The sequence below is a fragment of the Chinchilla lanigera genome, unplaced genomic scaffold, assembly GCF_000276665.1.
Source record: "Chinchilla lanigera isolate Chin_1 unplaced genomic scaffold, ChiLan1.0 scaffold00012, whole genome shotgun sequence".
Classification (NCBI taxonomy): domain Eukaryota; kingdom Metazoa; phylum Chordata; class Mammalia; order Rodentia; family Chinchillidae; genus Chinchilla; species Chinchilla lanigera.
The window spans coordinates 14700145-14719762 of NW_004955413.1; the positions used below are offsets into that span (position 1 = coordinate 14700145).

At 34.9% G+C, this 19618-nt stretch overlaps 1 protein-coding gene across 3 annotated transcripts in view; it reads left to right on the top strand.

Annotated features, from left to right (window-relative positions):
* Positions 1-19618, top strand: part of Pik3c2g (phosphatidylinositol-4-phosphate 3-kinase, catalytic subunit type 2 gamma) — a 309948-nt gene that overhangs the window by 245769 nt on the left and 44561 nt on the right. For all 3 annotated transcript variants that reach the window (XM_005379037.2, XM_005379038.2, XM_005379039.2), the window contains 3 exons: positions 7375-7564; positions 8002-8123; positions 11549-11657. In XM_005379037.2, the coding sequence (XP_005379094.1) occupies positions 7375-7564; positions 8002-8123; positions 11549-11657 (421 nt within the window). The remainder of the gene's footprint in view (positions 1-7374; positions 7565-8001; positions 8124-11548; positions 11658-19618) is intronic.

Below are 19618 nucleotides of genomic sequence, written 5' to 3' on the forward strand. Positions count from 1 at the left end.
CATCCACTGCGATGAAATGCAATTTGAAATTTAGATGAAATTTGTTCATAGGGAATGAGTCATTTGAAACTCTTCTATTGATGTATGACAAAATAAACGTCAAAGACAAATGTATTTGTTAGATTCCCTATTGCTGGGACAAAGTGTGAAATCCGCAGCTTAAAGGAGGATAGTTTTACTTTGACTCCTAGTTGAGAGGTTTCAGTTCATGATAAGACCTAAAACTTAAGAAATCTCAGACCTATTTAGGCCTCTTTAGATTATGTTCCCTAGCAACTAGAAATACAATACCTTACCTTTTTCTGCCTTAGGGCTCTTTCTATGTAAAAATGAAAAAGATGCTTGTCTTACTATGTGTGTTCCACCTGGGAATTACACACTAAATATACTGGATTATTTTTCTACTTAAGAAAAACTGAAATATTGTTCATTATAGAAAATCCACAATGAGAGCAAAGACTTTGACATCAGATAAACATGAGGAAATTCTTTAGTTGCTACTTCCTAGGTAAGATCACCTTTAGTATGCATTTAATCTCTTGGGTTTTTCTTACCCATAATGAAAATAATTTTACTACTTTTCTGAAGGATGCAAAGATTAACATAAGGCATTTAGTTCAGTATCTGCCAAAGGATATATACTTCCTGAGGGCAAAACTCTGATCTCCCTCCTGCATCTCCATAGCACAGCACATACATCATGGCCTCACAGAGAGAGCTAAAAGTGTTTATCAAGACCACCTGGGGGCTTCCTCTAGGAAACTTTAGAGCTGATACCTTTCCGCTCCTGCTCGGGACCTGTAATGTAAGGATACTCCACATAATCCTGTTAATGCTACTATTAAACAAAAAAATCAGAGCAGCACAGAGGCCGGAAGCCTACTGTTCTCAAGATACCAGCTCCAGGTGTAGTGATATTTAACACTACTATTTTGTCTGATGTGTTAAGTCTGATACCTGAGAGACAGGAGATGAATTTGGATGAAAGTCGGTCCCCAAACCATGGGGCTCCAGTCTTCCAAGATCTTAACTGTAAGAATCAGGCAAGGCATACATATAGTTGAGATTTTGTGAGTACATTAAAATTAAAGATTTAAGATTCACAGACATAGGTTCTTGAGGTGTGACTACATGCTACCACACTACTCCAACTCATAAAATGTGTTCAATTAATATGTTAATGAATGAAGGAATGGATGGCTGAATGAATGGTTGTGTCTCTATAAACATGATTAGTGTTAGACTCTTACTATTATTATTGTCTTTCTGTTTCTAAAATGCTGATGAGGAAGAAATTAATGCTTTGTACTGTAGTGTGTACTCGTAAATCCATAAATTTGAAGACCATGTTTGGAAATAAAGCACACCATAGCAATGAGTAATGGGATAGGGGTCACATTTTAACTTATTTTAGAAAATTTTGGCCTAGCCTGATGTATAATAATGGAAAATTTTGGAATTTATTCAAAAAAGTCAAAGACTAGAATAAGATAAAAGAGCTTGAATTTTTATAAAATTGAGGGGGAAATTATTAAACATTATTCAACTACATTGTTAACAACAAGGGCATGGTAGATTATTTGTGATGAAGGTATAGCATCTTTAATAAATATTTTTAAGGCCAAACCAATGAATTCATGCTCAATACTTACAGTTACTCCTCTCAGAAAACTTTGGTACCCTCATAATAAAAGCAAACTTAGATGACTATACTTTAAAATTTTTTTCACAATACTTGGTTTAATTTTAGGGCTTCATACATGCTAATCAGGAGTTCTACCAATGAGCCACCTCCCTCCCCCTCTTTTTTAAATTTTTTAATTTGAGGGGGCTGGGGATTTAGCTCAGCAGTATAGTGCCTGCCTGGCAAGATCAAGGTCGTGGGTTCGATTCCTGGTACCAGAAAAAAACAAACAAAAAAAAACTAAATATTTTATTTTGAGACGGTCTCACTAAATTGCTCCAGCTGGCCTCAAACCTGTCTCAGCCTCTCAAGTAGCTAAGATTACAGTCACTGGCCACCTTGCCCAGAAAATACCACACTTTTGAAAGTAAGAAGTCACATTTTTCAATAACTTTAGGGAAAAAAATGCCTTCTAGACAGATAGTAAATCTCTGCATTTAAGTTTTATTATCTGTAATTTTTGCAATTGAATAAGAAAATAATTGAAATTATCCTGGGAAATTAACATTCACAAAAAATTTGGATAAGGTTTAGTACATAAATGATTATGAGATAATCATTCAAAATCTGTAGTTAAGAAAAAGAAGAAACATTGACTATCACCTCAATAGATATAAAAATGCAAATAATAAAATCTAGAATCATTAATTTTGAAAAAATCTCTGGAAATAGAAAGAAATGCTATTAATGTTCAACTAAAAACCTACAGAAAACATTATGCTTAATGACAAAACATTGAAAGCTATTTCTTTGTAATCAGGAACAAACTAAAAATACTTGCTATCATAATTTCCACATAACACTGAAATGTAGGTCTCCCCAGTACAAAAAATAACAAAAAGCACTGTCATTATATGCAGATTACGTGGCTGTGCACATGCAAACTTTCTAAAGAATACAGAGACACATTGTTAGAATCGAGTTACAATTTTACGCATGTATTATCACTTATTGGTTAAAATAAAATTTAAGAAAAGATAGCATTTACAATATACCCTGCCAAAATATGCCAAACTGAGGAGTAATTTCAAAACATTATATGTAAGACCTCTAGAGTGAAAATTCTGAAATCATATGAAGAATATGATCTCACTACATCTAAATGAGATTCTTCTAAAATGGTATACCATATTCTTAGGCTGAAAATCTCAAAGATGTCCAAATTGTAATACTTCACACACTGATTTAGTTTCAGTACAAACCACTCAAAATTCTTCCACATTTATCTTATGTGCGGGTGAACTTAATAAACTGATTATAAAATATATTTCAGGGTCAACAGGCCTAGAATAGTAAAGAACTATCTGAAGAAGAACAAGGTAAAATAATTTGATCATCTGGATTTCAAGATGCATTACAAATTCCTTGCTACTTAAGGCAGTATAATATTGACTCAGATAGACAGACAAACGCAACAAACTGAAGAAGAAACATCTTTATACAGGTATAGACACTGGGCAAAGTTAAACAGTAAGGAAAGAATGCTTTGCAATAAAAAGGTTGGTTAAATTATTCATTGTACATCTACACTTTGACATACTATATGGCTATTTAAAAAGGTGATTTAGAACTGGATGTGGTGGTACGTGCCTGCAATCCCAGCATTCTGAGAGGCTGAGGCAGGAGGAGTGTAGGTTTGAATCCAGCCTGAAAAGTTTAGTGAGACCCTATCTTAAAATAAAATTAATAATAATGATATGAAGAGTTGGGGATGTAGCTCACTGCAAAGGCCCTGGGTTCATTCTCCAGCACCCCCAAGAAAGATTCAATGCTGTGTTCTAAATTGGAAATGTTATTCATTCATTCAACAAATATATTTTGATCACTGACTATCTACTATTTACTAAAACATATTTCTTGCAAAATATATTACTACTTCGTTTTTTAAAAACTACTTGGTTTTTAAAACTACTTGGTTTTTAAAAAACCAAGTACAACATCCCACAGAGTTGTGACTTTTCTCTAACTCCCGTTTCATACAATATTGAAGTCCTTACAAGATTACGGCCCTTTTGTCTCTCGGATACCCTTCCTCTCTCCTCTGTGTTGTCCACGTGGCTGTTTTGGCTGCAGTTATTCATCTACCTCTGAGTTTCTGGGTGAATTGTTGCTTCTGTTTAAAATATATTCCATCAGAAACCCCTGTAGCATATTTTCTTGATGAATTAAAGTCCCTGACAAATAATTCAACTCATCTTTTGAATGAGATTATCCCTGACCAGCCTATTTAAATGAGCAGTGTTATTCCCTACCCCAGAATCCTCTCTCCTCTTCCTATTTTATTTGTCTCATATTATTTTCTCAAATCTTTCATTTTACTTGATTATCTGATTATTGTCTGAATTTGACATTACATAAATTCTGTAACTGCAAAAAAATTCTATTTTACCCACTGCTAGATCTTAACACTCAAATAACACCGGTGTGTAATAGTACTGTATTGTGTGTCTGTGTGTTTACATGACTGGATGTTCTCATGGCTGTGTAGAGAAAACATAAAAACAACAATGACAAATTATTAAAGTTGTTATTTCTGAGGAGGACCACTCTCCTATGATGAAAAAAAAAAGAAATCTTTCACAATTTACCTTGAAATTTTTGTATTACTTGATTTACATATTATAAAATGTTAAATTTTTAATAGCCTTAAAAAGACAGATTAACCTCAAAAGCAAAATCCAAAAATTTGAACAACATCTACAGAAAAATGAAGAAGGTGTGTTAGTCAACTGTTGTCACTATGACAAAATATCTGAGAAAATTCAATTAGAAAAAGCAAGATTTATTTTGGCTCATGGTTTCAGAAGGTTAGTCTATGTTCATCTGGTTCCATTGCTTTGGGACTGAGATGAGGCAGAAAAATCATGGCGGTTAATCTTGCATTCTTACATCTGGTAATCTGACCAACTTTGATGAAGATAAAAATATGTAATATAACAACCACTGCTAATCCCTATCATTTTGTTCTGAAACCCTGTATCATTCTTATTGTTTTCACTTTGTTTTGTTTTTGTCTATGTTGTTGGCATTTTGCTATTGTTCTTTTTAAAAATTCTCTTTAAAATAAAAAAATAAATAAATTCAATTGGTGAAATGTTAAAAAAAATCATAGTGGAAGGACATGGAGGAAAACTTTCACCTCATGGCAGCCAGGAAGTAGGAAAAGAGAACCAGAGCCTGCGGTGGTAGGCTTATGATCTTATTTTTGCAGTGTTCTTTTTCAGAACAAAAAGGACTATAGTTCAGTGACATACATGCTTATGACAGGACAAGAAAAGTACAATACAAAATAATATTATCCCTACAGGGATAAAATAATTATTATCCCTGTAAAAATATGTAGAAAGATTACACAGAGACACACACATACATGTCAAGGGATAAACTGTGCCTTTATGTTTCAGTGAAGCTTTAAAAAATTTAAGAATTTGTAAACCTATGAAGGAAGAACAGTCAGGAGAAATCAGAAATAAGGTGACTGAACCCAAGAAAAAATTATCAAGAAAACATAACACAAAAAACAATCAACTAGAAGGAACACCAGATACATAAACACTCACATACAATGCTACAAGAGAAAAAGGAAATGAAAAAAGAATCTTTAAAACAAAAATGAAATAAAGAAAGGCAATGAAGATTCAGTGTACATATAATAAAGGCCCCCAAAAGAGGATCAAAATAATATATTAAAACTGTATCCAAACTCAATTTTATATTTAGTACAGTATTTAATAACTTAACCCTCAAATTAACAAATCTTTTGAAAAATGAAAAAAAAAATCAAATTATATATTGAACCCAACAATCAACTTGGGTTCTAGTTGATTGTTTTTTGTGTCATGTTTTCTTGATAATTTTTTCTTGGGTTCAGTCACCTTATTTCCGATTTCTGCATATTCTGACTTTGCATATTCAGAAGACTTTTCCAGAATAAACGATACTAAAACATATTTTAGAAATACTTGGACATGGAAGAAAAAGAAACTTCCTTTAAGTATGCAGGTAATAAGACTTCTCATTTACAAGGGAAAGAAGTGTACTATATGTCATCAGTTTGGGGTAGTAGTCCTTTATTCTGGAAGACTATGTATATCTTCATGACACTCCAAAATGAAATTGTGAGCAAAGGAGCCGATATACTCAGCTTGGCTTTCCAATACTGAGGACATAAACTGTTCTCAACACAGAAGAACTCAGAAACATTTCTTTGAGCAGTTCTTGACACTGAGTTTCAGGTCATCAATATGAGAGACTGGAAGGTTTAGAACATAAACTCTAGAAAACAGTTCACAACTAAATGGTTATAGGATAGACGGCACAGTGCATAGTGTATATGCCCTACAATATAAACAGACTGGTTCTACAGGAAGTGGAAGCAGTGAACAGGAAAAACAAAGGAAAACTACAAAGCATGCCATTTGCTTATAATATTAACTGGGATTAAAGGATAATATTGAAAATTACATACTTGAGAAAAATAAGGAGAAGAAGTAAATGAAGTTAGCTAATTTCAATATTATTCTTAGTAGAAAATAAACAGAAAATAGCCAGAAAGGGGGGGGGATATTATATAACAATATTATAACATTAGAATACAAATTTTCTTTAACACAAAAAGCTTTTAAAAACGGGCACCCAAACCAATAATAAAATAACAAATCAAACACAAAATCATAAAATAAAAACCTTCATATAAAATACTTGTATATTAAATGCAATATTACAGTATGCTGCTTTTTCCTTCGAGGTGATTGGGAAAGGAACACAAATATATAAAAAGTAGAATTAAAATTTTAAAATGAAATAATGAAGGTTCAGTCTTAATTTTTATAAATGCTAAAAAAAAAAAAAGTGGCTTAGAAACTTTCTCAGCCCTGAAACAAAATACCTGACACCCGCCACCTAAAGGAGGGGAGGTTTATTTTGGTTTATGTTTTCAGTCTACAGGTGGCTGTCTCCAAGGCAGAAATGACATCACCATTGTGGAAGGGTCTAGCAGAGGAAATCTGTTCATATCATGCTGATCAGGAAGCAGAGAGAGAAGGGAGGAGTCAGAGATATAGCCTCGCAGTTCACACCCCCAGTGAGCAGCTCTCTGAGCAGACCCTGTTTCTTAAATAGCACGGTCAGCTACTGAACTGATTTGTGGATGAAAGCCCCAATGAGTCTAGGGCCCCTGTGATCCAAACACCTTCCAAAACCGCACTTGAAACTTTTAGGGGCCATTCTAGATCTAAGTTATAACAAAGAGGAAGAGCAGGGATAGGGTAGGGAGTATGGATATATATACAACTGCCAGGCATCTTTCAACATAAATTGTTTTGTAGGTTTCACTTTGGAGTTTTGTAGGTTTCACCTTTCAATAATTATAAACCACTAGTAAACTTCTTGAAACACAATCCCTAATAGTAGAAAACAAAAAAAGCAGACCTATAAAAGTCGAAATACATTATTGCAATTATACTGCCATATTTCACCCTAAAAGTTCCTTGCATATTGGCTAAAAAGTCTAAATGTGAATTTGAAGTTTATAAAAAACATAATGTTTAAAAGTTGGACTTCCAATACATACGTACAGTTCTTGGTTCCCCACCACCACTAGCACTTCTAGTTAACACAGGAAAGCAGACTATAAATGAAATGAGTTGAGGTAAGGGAACATTACTGTCTTTTTCTCTTAATTTCTCTAGGAAAATAAAGGAAAGTCTGGAATGTTTTCCTGTTAAACTGAACAACTTGATCCACATACTCGCACAAATGTCAGCAGTGAGCCCTGCCAGATCTCCTCCTCAGACATCCTCCCAGGAACCCTGTAGGCTGAGTACAACCAGGTCAATTCAAAGAGCAACAATTTTAGGGTTCATCAAGAAACCCAATGATGTAAGTTCAAAATCTGTTTTCTGGACTCCATCTCTAACTCGGCTCTATATCCTTTTTTTTTGGCTATGCAAATGAAAAATCAGTCACAATTTGAGCTCAAGTGCTATTAAGAGCATGTTTTAAGGAAAAATCATAACAACCAGAGCTATTAGCAGAGAACCATCAAAGGGAACAGTTCCTGCCCTGTGGTAGAATATAAATCAAGGGCTAATTAAAGTGTTCACAAGAAAAGAGCAGCAGAAATTGGTCTGTTCCAGCGCGTAAGACTATGATATGTTCTGGGATGTGTTCATAGGTGTTACTCCTTTGCAAACTGCGTCTCTTTGTGATAATTTTTGCAAGAAGGCTCTTTCTTTTCGTGGTCTACAGAAAACTAGGTTTTAGCATGTATCGCCCATTATATTGTCATCTTTTGATTTTTGCCTATTCTTCTGCAGCTATATTTGATCCAGGTGACGCACGGTAACAACGAAATCAGCCTAACAGAAAAGTCATTTGACCAGTTTTCAAAACTTCACAGCCAGCTTCAGAAGCAGTTTGCATCACTGACTCTCCCAGAGTAAGGCTCTGTCTCCTCACATTGTTTTGCATTCGGTACTTGTCCTTGAGCAAAAGGAAAAATTATAGTTACGGGATTTTGAATTTGGGAGCAAACTCAGTATTCTGACTGCAATACCACTGAATCTCTTCCAGCAGAGAACCGGCTCTGCTCTGAGTAAAGAATCTTTTGTTTCATAAAACAGAACAAGGTTTGCAATTTTCTTCTTGCTTCCAGCTTCTGATTTTGTTGACAGAAAAAAAACAGAAACTATTTCATTTTTCATCAATTATTGGGGAAATTGGTTTATTTACCTGTTTTTAATTTAATCTGTTGTTTTCTACAAAAATAAAATTGAAGTTGAAAATGCAGAATTAAATTGGATTTATCTATTCTTTTAACAATAACAGAAATAAAAAGCTTACATATTTAGTTTCTGTACCAGAAAGCATTTAACAGTATTAATACCAATGTATATATTTATAACTCACATCTACCACCATCAATTACTAACTTTTTAACTGTTTTTATTCAACTTGTATTATGTAAACTATTTGTTATTATGTTCATTTTGAAGCAATAATTGTGGTCATTCATGTTATAGTAAAAAAAATCTTAAACATATGTAAACTACATTTGTAAACTACAAATACAAAGAAAACAACTACCAGTCATATGAACATTTGTCCCTTACAATGAGGCAACATGAGATCATAGTTTTCAATATATAACAAAATATATCTTGACTTTTAAAAGGTGAACTTCTCAGAAATTATGTAGTGAGATAGATCAACTTTTTTATTTACACTGGATTTTTGTTAAGTAAACGATCCTTTAAGGATATAAATGTCTACAATATTCCCAATATTGGTTGAACATGTGGATTTTTATTTAGCTTTCAGTGTTGTCACTTTCCAAAGTATAAATATAAGCAGAATGGTCAATGAATGGAAGATTTTGTGCAACATTGACAACTGAGTAATTCACATTCCTGAAAATCTGTATTTGCAGGTGTCAGAGATTTTGAAACATGAGTATTTCAAGCCTCAGGAAGTCAAGAAATTGGAGTGAAAGCATAGTGAAGGGAATGAGAAGGAAGGAAAGTTGTTCTGGGAACTTTAAAGTATCGGGTTTGAGAATTATCAAAAAAGATTTTAATAGAATGAGGAAAAGGAGATGTGAGCAAAAGCTTCTAAATTGGGCTACAAATACTGAACTCAACATCTGGAGTTGCCATCGTACCTACTAATTAATTATTTAAAGAGATAAATTAACCTGTCCTTTTCTGGTTTCCAAATTGTACATATCAGTGTAACTTCAAGAAATTTAGAAGGGCTGGCAATGCTCTTCTCAATTTTCAGCTTTAGTTAGGGTTGTGCTTTGCTCACAGTTACTGCCTGGCAGAGTACTCAAATTAATATCCGGACTACTTAAACTAGCTGGGCATGATAGCTCATGCCTGTAATCCCAGCACTCTGGAGGCCCTGGGACAGGCAGATCACAAGTTTGAGCCTGGCCAGAGCAAATTAGCAATATAACAAGATCCTTTCTCAAAATGAAAAATTTAACAACGGCTGGGAATGGATCTTACTGTGAAGACCCTGAGTTCAATCTTCAGTACAAAAAAGAAGCAACAAGGAGAACTACATTTCCTCTTGGGTGCCCTGAACAATATTTGTGTGCCAAAGGCCCAAGGTATAGGCAATACAAGCTAACGAAGGATGAGAGCAAAGTTTCTTCCAACTCCTAAATTTCCTGAGAGAAGCCCTCTGATGGTTATTGAAATCTGATCTGGAAAGTTTCATCAGAAAATTATAGTCTTAAAGAATAAAATTTTACTTAGGTATTGATAGCAGTGGCCTGCAAATCAGGCTATTTGCACTTCTGGGTTCTTTGCATGAGCACACAGGCGTGGAAATAGGCCTTATAATTAAGGCTTCTTTAAACCATTCAGCTCTAGGACACTAGAATTTCCTTTCCCCGTTCTACTTTTCTCAGTGCTCCTCTCCCAACCTTTGAGATCTGATTTTGATTATACTGTCCCAAGGTATAAAAACCTCTGAGGAGCAGATTAAAAGGCAAATAAAACCTTTAGTGTTCATATTGACAAAATAAGTTAGCCTAATAATCAGGTATCAACTCTGTTTGTAAGTCATCTGTTTTTGTTGTGGTTTTCCTACTGTTGTTTTGTTTTTTATCTTTGTCCTGAACAAAACTAAGGGAGAACGTGATAGGACTGTCAGATAAGAGATCATAAAAATTAATTCTCAATACCTGATTGCTATGCTGCATTTGGCATGTAAGATTTCAAACAGTTGAATGATATTGCTATGGTAGAATTCCTCAATTTTTACGTACATGTTTATACATAAAATTTTTTAGCCTGTGTACAAAAACATCAGTAAAGGAAAAGAATTGATGTTAAACTGTTTTATCCTACCAATAGGGAAAATTCAAAAACCTTTGATTTTTATATATATTTTATAAATAGTATTTTGATTAATTTTCATAGCTATATATGGCATTGTTATTAATTTTCATAATTAAACCTGGATGAAATTTTTAATCCTTTAATCCTTAAAGCTACAAGAAACTTTTTTAAAAATTACATGTTAATTATTTACTATAAAAATATGTTCATGGTAGACTTCCTGGGCATTTCCAATAAGAAGGAGTAAATGGGGCAGCATGCAGGTGTCGCCTACTTGTGTACATTTGCAGACAGAGTCCTTCACTAGCCTGTGTTCATTTTTCCAGGAAGCATGGTAGCCAAGCCATGGTGTTTATCCAAACAGCAGACCTTTAGATGAGGCAGCAGTGAGACAGCAGTCAGAAGAAGCTACTACAGCAGGTAGCTCTTAAAAAGCTGGTTTTAAGCAGCAACATGAGTTACAAAGATGAGCGCTAATAACTCAGCTCGCACAATACCTGGCTTAATCAACCCACCCCTCAAGATGAGCCCTCAGACAATGTCTGCAAGTCAGACTCTTGAGGATATGTTACTGGGCCCCAAAAGACTAAGATCAGATGGAAGCACAGGACACTTGGTAAAATGTTTGCTTTAGTTAGTGTGGTAATGTCTGTAGTAAATCCGGAAGAGACAATACAATCTGAACTCTTTGTAAAATTATAAATCACTAGGTTCAGAAAGTATTTCTTGAACTCCCACTTGTATTTAAAGGACAAAATGTGTGGTCTGCTATAAACACAGTAAAAAGAATATGTAAATTGATGGTTAATTAATTTAGTATTAATATTAGTGACAAAATAGGACAAGGGACCACAGCTACGTCAATGAAACTTTCAAGATTAATCATGTTACTCTGACTTGTTCGGATGTTTTCCTTGGCCTTCTAGCTGATGCAGCTGTTAATGCTGTCAGCAGCCCTAAAACAAAGATATCAATTTTTATACTAATGAAGATACATTTTTTTCTTTTAACACAGGTTTCCTCATTGGTGGCACTTACCTTTTACAAATTCAGACCACAAAAGATTCAGAGATCTAAATCATTACATGGAGCAGCTGTTACATGGATCGTATGAAGTGGCAAATGTATGTTACAATTTAGTTTTTCTATTTATACACAAAATATCAACTCTTTCATATCCTGTTACTGGAAGGGCTTAAGTATGTTTTATGATAATACTCTTTAGTTCATTCATTGAATGAATTTTCATGTCTAACTTGTCTAAAGTCCATGAACTGGGAACCGTGAAGCAGCAAAAATGTATACAGCCTGGCTTCAAATAAGCTAAGTGAAAAATATGTGCTAAAAATATGGACTGTCCATGGTACTGGGTGCTCTGGAGGTTTCCAGGAGCACAAATTACTTCCAATGGTGTTGAGAAAGTGTATAGGGAGAAAGGATCACTGAACTGAGCTATGAATTCTGGGTAGGATTTCAGAGTTGTCAATGCGCAGTGGTCTAGAGTAGAATCAAACAATATATAACAGATCAGGAGGGAGGAAAAAAAAGAGGGAGGAATGGTATTCAATTCCTTTTGCTGTTATGACCAATGACCACAAACGTGGTCTCTTCATACAACACAGATACAGCCAGGAGAGCTGGTGCACTTTTGCAATCCCAGCACTGTGGGAGGCTGCAGCAGGCTAACTACCAGTGCCAGTCCAGCCTGGACAATTTGGCCATTTATCAAGACCTATAAAACCATATAGCATGGACTATTCCTGTACAAGAACTGCAGAGTTCCAGAGGCAGGTATCAGCTAACAAGATCTTCTAGAGCTCTTGGACAGACATACGACTCTTGAGTGATTTGTACAGGATATAGTCTAAAAGAGTAAAGAAGACAAGGCCTTTTGGGGGGCAATTGATCCAAGAATGGAGAACAATTAAAGAATATCGGCAAATATTTAAACCATGTATCTTGAATAACAATATGAGCCCACTGATACTATGAATCATAGTAATCAACAGTCACCACGATTATAGGTAAAAGCTCATCTTCAGTGTTATGTCCATTGTCAATTGGGTTGTGGATGAAAGGCAGAAGCAAGCATACTGACTGCTTCCAGCATGATCTTTCAATAAGGAAAAGCTCCTCTTTCTCCTCTCTCGTCCCACTGCTCCTAAAGTTTAACTCTGATGAGGACATTAATAGGTCATTCCTGAACTCAGATGTCTAGAAAAACCCACAGCACTTGGGTTATACCTTAAGAAATACATATATAATAGCATACTGTATAGGCAGATGTATTTCATAATAAACTACAGCTATTGTAGCAGCAGTGCAACAACAGGCTCCATAATGAGAACTTACTAAAAGATCAAAGAACTCAGTTTTTCTTATCTGCCGATTCAACAACCTTTCCTCCTCATTTCAAACATAAAGGTTTAAATCAATCTACTCCAGTCACCATTGGAATTTCTTTAATCATATGCTATGCAATAGATTAAATCAATATCCATCAGGGAAACATCACTGAAATTTTAAAATTCAATATGTCAATACATCTCTTTAAAACTACCTTCTAACTGTGAAGCAGCACACTAATTCAATATGTAGGCTTATTGCTAAGCCTCTTAGATTGGCAATGCTGTGGACTGATCCCAAATCTACCTACCCAAGAAGAAAATCAAACTCAGGTCAAAGGTGTCATGCTTACTGTTTTAGGAAAGCGGAAATGTCAGTGATGACCCCATTGGATTCTGCATAGTCAGAAGCAAGAGGTAGGACTTTTAAATCATTTTCACCAGTTCTAATACAACAGCTTCTCAAAGCACAGTTCCTGTACTCTACCAGGATATTCACCTTGAAGCTTAAAAGAATGCAGATTGTCTGCCTTATCCTAAACCAACTAACTCAGAAACTCTCAAGATAGGGCCTAGCAAGTGTGTTTTAAGATTCTGATGTGTGCTAATGTTTAAGAACCTTTGCCACAGCCTATAAATATCTTCCCCATTTTTAGACATGTTCAGTTATTTGGCCACTAGTATAACAATACTCAAGGATCCTACTATATTATTGACTCTTGGCAATTTAGGCCAGAGAACATTGTACTGCAGTGTCATTTCAAGACTGGTAGATTCTCAGCTGGAGACTCTCTTTTATACTGAAGGACAAGTACCTAAGCACTTAAGGAGATCCACTTAACTCAGCTCTGAGTGAGTAAGAGAAGGCATCCTAGAGGGTATGGCATTCAGGCTGATATTAAAGGCAAGTAGCAGTTAATAAATAGGAATCAAGCAAAGTCATGCTAGACAAAGGGAACTGTAAAAACAGCACATTATGTCTACAAGCTTTTCTCCTGTTCAGAAAATTAAGAACTTACTCTTAGATCTTTACCCCAGATCTACCTCAATTTTTACCACTAATGTTTAGCAAATATTTTAGTGAATAAATAATTGCTAATGGAATTATTACCATATATTATCCAAAGGATATGCTGTCACTCAAAAAACCTAAGGGATTGAAAGATTGCCTTTGAGAGTATGTAGCAGTGGTCTCTACCTCTATTGTTGTACCTAATCAAAAAATGTTAAAATAAATTAACTCACACTTCCAAACTAGATATTTAATTTATATACATTTTATACCCACACTACTACATGCATAAGTGATAACATTTTAACACTTGTAGAAAAATTAAATTTGTTTAAAATGTGGAGATACTTAAAAGTTTTTAAATTTCATTTAAAAAATTAAATTTTATTTTAAAAATTAAATTTATTTAAAATTTAAATTTCTTTCAAATGCAGAGATATTACCAAAGGAATATCAGCAGAATATGTTCTATTTCTTACCAGTGCACTGGCTAATTTGGCATAGTAGAGTAATCTCAGGAATCCGGCCAGTTGCCATTATGGGGCAGACTGGACTGGCTCCGAGGGCCAAGCCCAGGAGCAATGCCTGGCCATAGTCAAAAAAGACGATAGTGCTAACAGTGCTCTGAGTCATGATTCACCCTCCAGAAAGATCATTCCGATCTTGCAAATCACATTTGCAATCTGCCTGTTATGAGCAAAGAGAAAGAAATGAACAGTATGTGTTCACCAAGAGAATAGACTAATAGAAAAACTGGAGCTATAATAATGTCAGCAGAAGGAAACAAAGATGGGAAATAATCATGGAAAACAATGTTAGACAATAATAAAACTAGACAGTAGAAAAGCAAGATATTATGCTTGCATCTTCCATAGGAAGAATATATGCACACACTGGGTTTTCTTTCCTTTATTTCTTTTTAAAATATATTTGGCCTGTTGTCTTCATCAGTGAGTCATGGGAAATGAGTTATGCAGAGATGTCTGCCTTGTAAGACAGGGCAATTTAATTCATTCCACTGGGGTCCAGTCGGTTTTTGTCTATTCAAAAATAATATAGAATGTTGACATCTCAATGTCCCTTACTGATTTTGACATTCTCAGGAGGTCATGTCTGTTCACTTATATGGTAGTCAAGGACCATAAATCTGGCAGTTATCTTTACAGAAAAGTGTCAACGGGTTGGTGGATGAGATTGTCATCTTTGTAGGTTGAGGGCATCTTTATGATTACAGTAAAGCTATTTGGAGACGATGCCTTTCAGTATGAATTTTAAAATATGCAGTAACTGTTGACATTGTCAAGGTTTGGCCCATGTAAGTGTGAAGCAAGGAGGCTACTGACTTCTGGTTGTGATATGAACAGGGTGAATAATGTATCTGGATCTATATTCGGTAGCAGACATTTAATAAGAAACTCCTAAACCTGCAGTGAAGGCTTCCAGGATGGATTAATACCTAAGTACAAGCAGAGGGCTGTCAGGAGAGCAGAGGCATACAACGGTGGGGAAGATTTCCAGAGGTGCAGTTTAGCCCAGAAAGGCCTCTGTGAATATTGTTGTCTCGCAGGCTTATCACTGCACATATAAACAAAACAAGCAAACACAGAGTACATAGATTTCCGTGGTGAAAATGTAGAAAATCTACCATTTGGAGTCACACTCAGGTAAAGGACTACTGCAGAGACTGGCAGGAGAGGTGTTTTCACTTTATTTGTTTTTCATCACTATTGGCCAGAACTTAGGGAAAAGGAGGCTGAGGATATGTGAGGGTCTACACTGTTTTTATTTTGGGTTGAATTAAAATCTGGGATTGCAGTGGAAGAAAACAAAGAGGCGACAAGGAAAAAAAGCATTTACATCATCAAATGAGATACTGTTGTGAAATCATAATTCCTAAAAAGTGCTGTATATGAAAACATCAAAGCCATCTTCAATACTGAAATTCTGAGGAGGGGATTCTCATCCTCTTCTACAATATCCTTATACTAAGAGAAGTAAAATTATAGACAAGGTGTGTGTGTGTGTGTGTGTGATAGGGATGGAACCCAGGGCCTCCCACATGCTAAATATGTGCTCTACCACTGAGCACAAGGCCAGTCCCAACTTAGTTGATTTTGTACAATGAGTATCCATAATATTTACAATACTTTCATGAGATGCATAACCTGCTTCTCATTTATTAGCTGCTCTTTCTACACTACGAAATGAATAAAGTCAGGCGAGATTAATAGACCCCAAACCAACAAAAGTTAAAATGTGTGTACTGCAAAGCACTGGTGTATTAACTGCTACTTTCAAAAACAACCGTGTCATTCATTTAACACGTTTTTGGATTATCTGAATTGGATACCCTCTGACTAGCAGGACCAAAATAGAACCTAGTGACCATGTTTCAGAGGTCTTAGAAGTATGTTCAGAAGCCATATTGTTAAAGATGCTGGTGAGATAGGTAGGCGTGATATGTAGGAATGTCTTTTTTTTAATAATCCAAGTAATTCAGAGGTACATATTAAGTACGAGAAAATCTACTATAAGAAGTAGAAAGCTGAATCAGATATGGACACCGCTTACAGTCCTTGTCTGCATTCTATCTATTTGATAAGTGCTGATGGCCTTGAAAAGGTTTTTGCAACTACACACACGTTTCTTCCCCTTCTTCTAAGAGAATTCCATGGACCTTGTGATAATACTCACTGTATGGATTATCCAGTGATGGAATAATATCCATGCCATTAGATGGTGATCAGCAGTAGTAAGCAGGGTGGCCTAACCACTCAAGTTCTTTATGATGCATAAAATAGTCAATTTTTAATTCTGCTCTAATGGGTTAGTCACTGTGAAGACTTTGCATCTCCATGTTTGTAGATACTTCCCTGAATCTGTTTATCTTCAGGAAAAAAAAATAATACTAGTATTAAGTGAAACACGATTGGCCTAAAAGTCATATAACTCCAAGACAAATCATCTTCTTCTGTATTTTTAATATTTTATACTTATTACACTTTCTACTTATCAAGTATATCAAGAGTTTCACATAAACACAAACATTAAAATCTATGAAATCAGAGATGTACTCTATTTTCATTATTTTAAGTGATATGAATTGCTTAAAGGATGTCTTCGTATATTTACAATTTTATCACTTCTTCTTAATAAACAAGATATTGAAAGTGACTGTGTAATATTTGTGATGAATACTCCTGAGACAGGATAACCTTTATCTCTGATACTAAAAAAAACTTCTAAAATACTTTTTTCTTTTATAGTTGCTGGTCATATGACAGCACAGGAAAATCAAATATAATCCCATCATGTCTTGATACTAAAATTCATATTCCTTTTTCAGTTACATGGTATATTTATTTGTAAGTATTTTATACCACTGTACATAACTTTGTACATGCTTTTTAATTTGTGGTGAGTGTTTACTTTGTATAACATTCTAGATTAAGAGCTTTGAATCGATTGGAGAGAACAAAATAGTACAAGATATGCTTTATGCTCTGTGGGCTCATAATGTGTTGGTAATGCAAAAGTGAACATAAATAATATCTCCCAGGGATCACGGGGAAAGGGGGAAAAAGGAAATAGGAAATGTAATTTGAATATGAAATTGGACAGCCTTAGTTTACTAAGTTCAAATATTATTATGGGACATTCTAGAGGCATTCTGAGCTAGAGGCAGTGCTGTGTTGTGTCAAGGGAATGAAATGAAGAGCTCACCTTAAAGGTCAGAATCAGGTTAGTCAGATGAGTAAGAGATCGCTGGGAACTTGACCTATGGATACAAAAGCAGCCTAGATATGGGAGGGGATCTGAGATTCATTCTCTCTCTCTCTCTCTCTCTCTCTCTCTGTCTCTCTCTCTGTCTCTCTCTCTGTCTCTCTCCCTCTTCCTCCCTCTTTCTCAGACAGACAGACACACATACAGATTTCATAAACTGGACAAAAATAAAGTCCACAATTACACAATATGCATCTCTTCTACCAAAATTAAAAGCATGTTTAGACGTCCTTGTCCTCTGTCTGCATGGCTTCATTTCTATAGCTTCGCTTGCTTCCCCAAAACTGCTATCGTACTGTTTTTCTTTCAGTGTTTACAGTGTCATGCAAACAAATGATAGTGGTGTTAACAAAAATTCCTTTTGCTTCTTTAAATTTTGCTCTGTTGGGTGGAACTGCTAACTAAATAAAATCTTTACAGAGAGTACTACAGAGATGTCATAAAAGTTATAGCAAATTGTTCCAGTAGCTAAAAGCAAATGTGTTTCTACATTTGAGCTTAGCTGAAATATCTCAGCAGCTATTGTTTTCAACATTTTCTAAATGGTATTCATTGGAAATTTTAGTTCTCAGTGCTGTTGCTCATTTCTGGACGTCCCTTAAAATAAACAATGATATCACTTAAGGTTTAAGCAGTGTTATTTTTCTAAAGCAGAAATCAAATGTCAAAATAAATCCAAATGGATAAATCCTATCTTAATAGTGAACATATGTTTCTTCTTCCCTGCTTGCTAAGCCCAGATGTTAATTACTACATTTGTCACTGCTTTGCTCTTTTCGTGTTTGGAACTGGCTGAGATTCTGTCATGGAAAGGATAAATGTCACGTGTACCGTCAGTAAAACCAAGATTATTTTTCAAAGTCTGGTAAAAAAAATACTAATGACATTTTAGACTCAGAATTATAGAGAAGATTCTTAGGAAGTTCACTATTTTTCATAGTATCATTTACCCAATGTTACTCCAATATGAATATAGTGGGTTGAACTATATTAAAGGCTGGCCATTCTGCCAAGCTGCTTTACAAAGAAGGCAGTAAAATACAATTACTTCTCAACCTTGATTTAAAACTCTTATGGGAATACATTCCCAAATTCACATCTCTACAGCACTTCATGGAGTCTGAGAGAAATGGATTTAGCTCAGTGTTTTAACTCACTAAAACTAAATCTTGCCACCAGTTCTACATATTGGCTAGCCAGTTAGCAAATGAGAACTCTTCATGTGCTGCTCTAATGAGAGAAAAAATGGATCTCAGAGTTATAGCATATTGCTTCTGGTCTTTGCAAGTACTTTATCACTCTGCAATCTTCGGTAAAAAGAATACATTCACCTGATGTAGGAAAAACACTGAGGTTTGTAAATGATCAACTCTGAAAAAATCAATCATTCCATATTACAAGTTACAATATAATCGGTAGACAAAAATGTTAATAAGAACTCCAAGCTTAACAAAACACAAATTGATGCAGATTTTAATTTAACATTACTCCATTGGCCTTCAAATTTTTACTTGATTGTCTGCATTTCTATTTAAAAGCACATCAAATGTTAAAAACTCCACATTATATAGATAAACATCTGCTCTAGCAATGAAAAATATATACAGTATCTCAGAGTATTTCATATAACTAAATGCACTTACCTCAACCACTGATGTCACAGGTCAGTTACTTTAGAACAGCTCCATGATTTGTCATAAAGACAAATCCATGATTCATTCATTTATTTACAAAATATATGATGTTCTCCATTGGAGTAATATTCCAAATATTTAATCTTGTTGAGTTACAAGCACTGACAAATGAGGGTGACTGTCAGCCTGTAACCCTCTTTTACTATGAGGGCAAAGTTGGGAATTGGGGCAATTAGAAATAAATCAAAACATGCTAAGTTCAAATTTCTATAAGACTTGCAGACATATGAAGTGAAAGGTCATATTCTTAG